Here is a 7,949-nt window from a genome sequence, read left to right on the forward strand (position 1 = left end):
CTCAAACCAACTTTGTCCCCAGTATCCCTTTTCTTACCAACCCCTGGGAATCTCTCACAGCCTACTTTCAGCCGTTTGTGAAAAATATTGATTTGTGTTAGCCTTGACTGAAAGTTTATAATCTCTTGCCTCGCATGAATTAAAAGATTTTTCCCAATTTTCTACAAGGTCCACTGAAGCCTTAATGGGAAAGTGAGGGATCTTCTTTGACCATGTCGACCTTTATTGTCGTTCGTCTATGCCATGGATGTCATGTTTTTCAGTTCACGTGGTCAACGAAAAATAAAACCAGTGAACATTGCTCAGGTTACTTTCAAATGATTAATTCTTTGGGGCGTTTCAACCTAATCAGGGATAACTGGGTTTGCAACTGTTGCGTGAAAGTAGTTTGAACATTTACTTTCTCTTGGTCATCAATGACTTTGGACATTGAACAGTTATTAATAAACTAACCCATCCACCCATCCCCTCTCTTTTCTTTCGTATGAGCTGTCTATCTCCCTTTTGTACTAACTTGGAGGTTTACACAAGCTGACGTAGTAGATGTAAAACATCGATCACTAATTTACCTGATAAGTATTCAATTTATTAGTATTGTTTATTAGGTTTTGACTCTGAGACCTTGTCTTACAGTATTGTTTGTTTCAAAATGACTCTTTTTGATTACTAAATATCTAAGTGACTCACTTTGTAAACAGGTCGTCAGTTCGATTCTATTCTGAAGTCATATATTACCCCGTCTTATCTATTCGCACTCGTTGTTTAAGGGTGGGGTATAGCTGATTACCAGTTTACACTCCCCTAGGTAGGTTTATCGTTGACAATTCTTTTATTGAATGTTATAAGGTCGTTGGTGTCAGAGACATTTCGCAGTTTTAACACCAAAACGTTTCCATCCTACTGTCTAATCTATTTCTTTAATTTGTCCTCTTCTTCGAGAGTCAGCTACTCATTCTTGCCTTTTAGTACACTTTGAACACCGCATCAACACAGAGAAACATGATATACTCTTCATTGAAAAATTGATTTCTTGCTTTAACGGTCAGCATCTAATGGTTTAAGGAATGAAAACAGAAGTAGAATTTATTTAACGTAAACGCATAGATTGCTCTGTCTTGCTTCTCTGTAGAAGCAACGACCACTATGACATGAGCATTGATGAAAATCATCATCATTATCACCATCATTTGCAGAAAATCGCTGTAAATATGGATACGGGACCAATGGTTGTTGGGTATCAAAGCTCACCTATTTGGTGAAATAGTAAGCTGAATAGAGATAAAGATAGAAAAAAATTCAAACAAAGAGACAAACAAACAAACAAACAAAAAAACATAGGAACAGCGCAGCAGAGCCACCTTATAACAATCTCAAGCACTGTAAACACATGGCTGGTTGAGCACCCATTTATTAATTGATTACCTTCAAAACTGGTGGAATTTCTGCTAATTTTGTAGAAATAGTCTTCACTTGAGTTTCTGAGAAAAAAATAGACATGCTAGTAAATAAATAACAGCCGATGGTCTATCCGCATAAAGTTTCATTTTGTATTATTTTTTTCGCTTCAAAACACCTTACCACCGGCAGGAAAGTTGCAGAAGTCTGGAATGCTTTCGCATAAATGGTCATTCATGCCTCTAATAACCGCCTTGCTTTCCGATTCTAACCCATACTCGTATTCAATAGTGACATCAAGGACATCTACAGCTGTCGGAAACAAACACCAGTAAGAAACATGGCGCAGTATGCCCTCAAGTGGGGAGAGTTTGTAAAGCTGATGTTTCGAGCATTAGCCCTTCGTAATAGTAAATAAATAGAGGAATTGTTGGTAGTGTGTTTTATTTACAGAACAATATGCCTGAAGGCTATTCCATGGAATGCGTCGGCTACTGAGCGGTTCATTGGAAGGAATAGTGCAGTTAAAATAAAATACGAAGATTGTCACTTAAATTAGCCAAAGACATCGATGAAGAAAATTTTAGTGTTGAATAAACCGCGACGGTGTTTGCAGTTAAAAATAGTGAGAAGCGGTATCTCAAAATCCTTTGGATCTTTCCGAAACGAACTGGACCTCAACCTGTTGATTTCCTCGTGTTTCTTATCGCTTGTTTCATTCCTAAAGAGAAGCAGCTCGGTAAAAATAATTTCCATTTCCGCTGACAACGACCTCTCTTCTTTGAGGAAGTATATTTCAGCCGCCGTAATTTACTCATCAAAAACCTACAACTAATAAGATTGTACTGAGGTATTTCTTAGAGATTTAAAGTTAGGGCCTGTTTACACGGATGTGGGGGACCCCAGGTGGGTGAGGTTATCCGCCTAGCCGAGGTCGATAAAAAGCCCGCGTTTACATACAATCTTACAACCCCGGGATGCCGGGGTGAAGTTTCTCGAGGTTGTTATCGTATTTGTAATTAACAAGTTTAACGGCGATGTGTGGTGAAACGTTGCCGAAAAACGTCAGTATTTTACCGTCCTTTAAGATTTTCGCCAATAGCTCGATGCGTTAACCGTTTCTGACGCTACAATGTCTTCGCTTCGGCGTAATATGTGAACGTAATGTTGAGTTTAGAGTAAAAACGTGATTAAATCGCTGTGAAGTTTCATTGCTAAGAGGGCGTAAAAAACAGTGTTTTAACGTTTTAGCTCTGCATGGGACGGCTAAGAAATGTGAAAATTTTGAACATACCCGTATTTCTGGTCCGCGTGTCATTCGTCCATTCAATTTTTTATTTAAAATTGATGTCAAATTTTGATTTTCGTTATTTTTTTATCATAGAAACATACAAAAGTGCCAAATCAAAAATTTTGACTTTTTTTTCCTTTTGATAGAATACTGAGGGTTACCCCCTTCCTCTCCCTCACCTTCATTCCAACCATGTTTTACAGTATGGCGTCTGAAAAGTCGATATGGCTACATCACCCGCTCCAGTATGCTCCAATACGAAGTCTAAGATATTTTTAACTTCTTAGCTAACGTCCAAAGTCTGGCTGCTCGCTGTAATGGATAGAACTGAGGAAAACGCTCCAAAACGTCGTGAAAGACCGCGGAGACAGGTAAACTCTCACTTCCTTCCCAAACCCCTTAAGCAAGGAAGCGGACCTGGCCGTGGGGAGGGCGCTGGAGGCAAAAATTACCGTGCGCATGGTCCCCTCCCCCTCCCTCTTGGGCAGTTCTGTCAACGATTCTAAATGTTTTGGCTGAAAAACAAAAATTTTAAATTGATTGCAATTTTCAATTTTCAATTTTTTAGACTTCCGAAAACAAAAAGACTAAGCCATGCCACAGACTGCAACATTGTCGGAAAAGCAAAATTGCCGCTCAGTTTCATTTTTCTCTTTATTGTTGACAAGATTAAAGTAAAAATATAAGTTATGTTTCAATATTTTATTAAAAGGGAAAAAAGTCAAAAATTTTCAATTTGGCACTATTGTATTTTTATGATAAAAAATAACGAAAATCAAAAATTGACATCAATTTTCAATTTTTGATTTTAAACGAAAATTGAATGAACGAATGACACACGGACCATTTCTACAGTGGTCCATAGAGGACCTGCCGTCTCGTCCCCTGAAACATCAAGAAACAACGTGCGTGACAGCCGATCACGTGCGACCTAACAATTTTCCCATTTCTCGCGCGATAATTTATCATTTCTCGTGGGATAATTTCCATTTATTGCACGATAATTTCCCATTTATCGCGCGATATTTTGATTTTATCGTGCGATGCATGAGATTTACCGCCCGATAACAAAAAAACGAAAGAAAAATTGCATGTCCTCTGTGGGCCACCGTCTGTTTCGGTATTGTTTTTCTCATTTTTGTTACATGAACGCGATCCCGGCCAGGTGGGTTATCTCACCATGACATGTTTACATTGCAAACTGTCACCCCGGCTGACAGGGTTAGCCTACCCAGTATCAGTAGACCGGGCAACCCGCCTAGATGGGTCATCCTATCTACCATATAAACGTGATCAAGACTAGATAATAGATAAGATGAGCGGATAATCGGTAGATTTTATTAGATGTTTCATGGTTAATCACACAAAAACGTACACTTCCCTTGCATCAACATTACATAAATCCATTTGTAATAAAATGGCGGCGAAAAAGCGATGTACTTTCATCAAACCGTGTATTATTACGTCGAAACAACGTTGCGCTAAGACAAGGAACCGATTACTGGTAACTCGTTCATTGCTGAGAGATACGGAAAATGTCAAACATTCCAAGTGTTTCAAGAATTTGTCGATTTACGTCAACGATGAAAAAGAAAGGCCGGGTAACCGCATAGGCATCCCACGGAAAAATTGAGCAACGCAAGGAAGTATAAACTCAGCCAGCAGTTTATTATCTCTTTAAAAATTGAATGCAAAGCGTTTATACCGAGGAGGCTAAAAGTGTCAATAGATACATTCGATAAATTTTTTTGGCAATGTTTTGCAACTTTCCGAATTGCTTAGATGCAGGGCCAGGGAGGGGCTGCAGACTGCGCGACATATCATGCTGCTTAGAATGATTTGTAATCCGTCCTTTGCATTCCTTCTTGCGTCACGTTCTCGGAACGGGTCGCCTAGTTCTCTTCCAATCCTGTTTCGCAGATGCAGAGTTGTTTTTGTGATATAAGGGAATATCTAGGATAAGTATTTACTGAATAAACGGATAACGTTGAACCGTGTGGCATGTTTCGAAATACAACAACAGCACGAACGAAATTATTCGATAGAACATATTCATATTCCACTGACATCAACTTACCGGGTGTGAATGTTACTGTTAAATTAAAGATAGCTCCAGTAGAGATGAAAGGCCATGGAGAAATTTTGATTTTCGCTGTCTTATCGTAGTTGCCTGTAAAAAATACAAGAAGTAAACTGGTTTGAACGCAATCTATTGTGTTATTTTATGCTTAAATTTTCATTTGTCAATAAATTCAGAAACAGTAGTCAAAGGATATGGAGGAATCAGTCGAATAACTTCAAAGAATAAAAATCCAAAGGGGAGGGCGCAAACGGGGCAGTAGGACCCATGCGAGGCGCCCACCCAAGGGAAATAGGGTTTAAAAAATATCTGATCTGATTTGATTGTCTGTGAAGTTAGTCCACAACTTCATTTGCTCATTTTGATTTATTAAAACCAACATGATAAAATTTGTGATTATTTATAACATTTTTGCGAAATTGATTGTGTTTTGGGAGACTGATTTGTGTTTTAATATGTCAGCTTCGTTTAACTCTTTTAAGCTGTTGTTCAAGTCTTCATCTGAGTCGAACCCCGTCAATAAATAATGACTTCCGCTAAGAGTATCGAAACGTTAATCGCTACTTGCGACAACAATCCCAGAGTAAGGACTTCTCTCACCAGGTATATCGAACTGCACAATCAAAAAAGACAAGCATTAAACCTACTACGGTTTTTTAGCGTTTGAAGATGTATATTTGTCACAAGCCAAAGAGAAACTCACCACAGAAAGTCACATTTATAAATTCTAACCCCGAGGGATATGCCACAGTCTTAGTGAAGACGAAAAGCAACAGATTCAAGGCGATGATTCGCAGTTGATTGGTTGAACACTTCATTGTCTTCTAAAGTGACAGCTGGGCAGCAAAATACTGAAAAGGAATTTATTGATGTCGATCACATTTTCGCAGTGATGTTACTACAAGCGAGAAAGGGGAATGGGAAGGAAGAATGGGAAAATGAAATGGGAAATTGAAAAAATATTAATTTTTTTTTAATTTTTCTGTTTCAGATTTGCTGTTTATAACTGAGGAACGAAAGGACTGCAGGGAACGAAATAAACTGATAGCAAGAAAAGAAATGAGCTTCGAGGAACAGATAATACCCAAGAACAATTATATGAGTATCTTCGCGCAAAACAGAGGCTATTGTGTTTCTTATCCTTAAAATATTTTGCGAAACACGTGAAAAAATATTTACGAACAGCTTAATGTTCTAAGCGTGGGATGTCTTCTCTCGAGTGTTCTCTGGTATGACTTTATGAATAAAAATATTTCCCTTCTTCCGTAACAACCATAGAACTCTCTCTCATCTTAAATTGAGTTTTAAACGAAGACTTATCATAGTGGATGTAAGGTTTGAAAATCGGGTGGTATCACGTGGGTGATATCCTCAGATATACCCCAGTTTTAAGAGGGAAAATATTTGTTAAAGTGATGTGTTTAGACCAGTCACGAGCGAGTAAAAATATTCTATGGATCATAATCGACGATATACCTTAAGTAGAATTCCCCAATTTCAAGCTCTACATTTATGACGATAAGTCTTCGTTCAGTATAATTGATTGAAGGTGAGAGAGCGTTCTGTGGTTGTTAAGAAAGAGGGGACATGCTTGGTTGTTTATAAAATTGTACCAGCACTGAAAAGTTAAAAACCCACGCAGTGAATGGTTAGCTGTACCGATAAACATTTTTTTCAACTAATTTGCAAAAAACATTTGAAGGATGATAAACGAAATAGCCTCCATTTGGCCCGGAAATATGCCCGTTCTTTGCTCTTTGAGGACGGAATTAGCTGCGGCTAACCTTTAGAAGTTCAGGAAACTCGCCACCGGTATTCATGCAAATTACCATTTGAAACCTGATAAATTCATTATTATCTGCTTGGCGCTTCTTGTGGTCTGTTTTCGTATCAATTTTCCTCAATTTCCCATGGCTAAACTGTTCTCGTTAACATATTCCGTAAGCTAGCAGTAGACGTCTGTTTTCTTCGCATATTCGAACACACTTAAGTTTCCAGAAGGTTCTAGGACAAGACTGAGCTTCACTATGGACTTGAAAGAGGAAAATTCAATCATTTATACCGGTAGGCCAACAGTTCTTTGCCGAAGACGTTGAAGACGGAAAGCAATCGGATACAACTGTAGCATCTGATGAACACACTTAATAACGACCCTTCAAAAACATAGAAGGCCGACACCGTAAAATTATCGCAAAGAAGTAAAATACTCACAGCAGAAGACTCAAGTCTACTTAACAGCTAGTGTGAAAGCTGAGGCAAATCCTACTGTAGGAACAACGACAGTGTGCAATTGTTTAAGTTTGAGGATGCCCTTTTTTTAGGTCAGCGATTGAAGGATGCTTATTCAGGCATTGTAATACGTTTTTTGCGTGACTCAACATTTTGTTAGGTTTAATTTCAACGGAAGTTTCGAGAAGGATTTGGAACCCTTTTTAAATTTAAACATTTCCAACTTTTTCCCATTGCTAATGTTGGAACACGAAATCTCCATGCTTGAACTGGATACTTAGCAACACTAAGATAAGAACGAGGATTGTCACCAAAATTTTATGAACATGAATACTACTCCAATGTCTTACTGCACCAGTAAGAGATTACTTACCAGGAGAGATTAACCTTCGATGCTGTGTGCAATCTCCTCTGGATGTTTTACCTACGCTTGAGAATTTCAATTTTTTTGCCGAAGAGATCGCTTCCGTTTTTTTGCTTGGCTTCAAGATTCGAACCATGAATCAAGATGTGTTTCCTCAATTATCATTTGAAAACGGCTCGAAACCAAAAGGTATCATTGCGAAGAAAACAAAACCGGATGGTAAAGCAAAGACTACTGGCTTTGGCATGAACAGGAAGTTAACGTCAACAAATCAGTTTTGTAAACATGATATGTGAAAATCCTAGTCGTCTCTAATATGTATGAATCACTTTCTCTCTGGGTTTATTATACTTCAACCATAGGGCCGAAAATTCACCGTGAACCGTCCATAATACATCAGCCAATATTATCTCTAAAATCAATCAGATATTTCTTATCAAAAACAAACAGGAATGGTTCGAAACTATGCTATATATAAATAATTTATTCAAAAACGCACGGACATTGCCCTTGAATCTGCTTTCGACCTTTTAAACGGAAGATGGTTTATTTAAAACGCAAGCTAGTTTTACAACTTCCCATTTCTTATA

At 38.1% G+C, this 7,949-nt stretch overlaps 1 protein-coding gene across 1 annotated transcript; it reads right to left on the reverse strand.

The window, feature by feature from the left end:
* Window positions 1–564: 564 nt before the first annotated feature.
* On the reverse strand, window positions 565–7,894 carry LOC149047521 (uncharacterized). Its single transcript, XM_089204622.1, has 6 exons — window positions 7,369–7,894; window positions 5,470–5,617; window positions 4,764–4,856; window positions 1,579–1,707; window positions 1,423–1,478; window positions 565–1,049 (listed from the first exon to the last, which is right to left on the reverse strand). The coding sequence occupies exons 2-6, from the start codon at window positions 5,582–5,584 to the stop codon at window positions 963–965; spliced, it is 480 nt and encodes a 159-aa protein (XP_089060748.1). The 5' UTR covers window positions 5,585–5,617; window positions 7,369–7,894; the 3' UTR covers window positions 565–962.
* Window positions 7,895–7,949: the final 55 nt, after the last annotated feature.

This window comes from Pocillopora damicornis, chromosome 4 (assembly GCF_964200805.1).
Source record: "Pocillopora damicornis chromosome 4, jaPocDami1.2, whole genome shotgun sequence".
Classification (NCBI taxonomy): Eukaryota; Metazoa; Cnidaria; class Anthozoa; order Scleractinia; family Pocilloporidae; genus Pocillopora; species Pocillopora damicornis.

Bases quoted from the DNA above. Each gene is read 5' to 3' on its own strand.
- LOC149047521 (XM_089204622.1), bottom strand. From the start codon at position 5,584: ATGAAGTGTTCAACCAATCAACTGCGAATCATCGCCTTGAATCTGTTG. The intron at 4,857-5,469 runs GTGAGTTTCTCT...TATTTTTTACAG, and splicing joins TATAAATGTGACTTTCTGTG to GCAACTACGATAAGACAGCG. The intron at 1,479-1,578 runs GTAAGGTGTTTT...TTTTTTTCTCAG, and splicing joins CTGCAACTTTCCTGCCGGTG to AAACTCAAGTGAAGACTATT.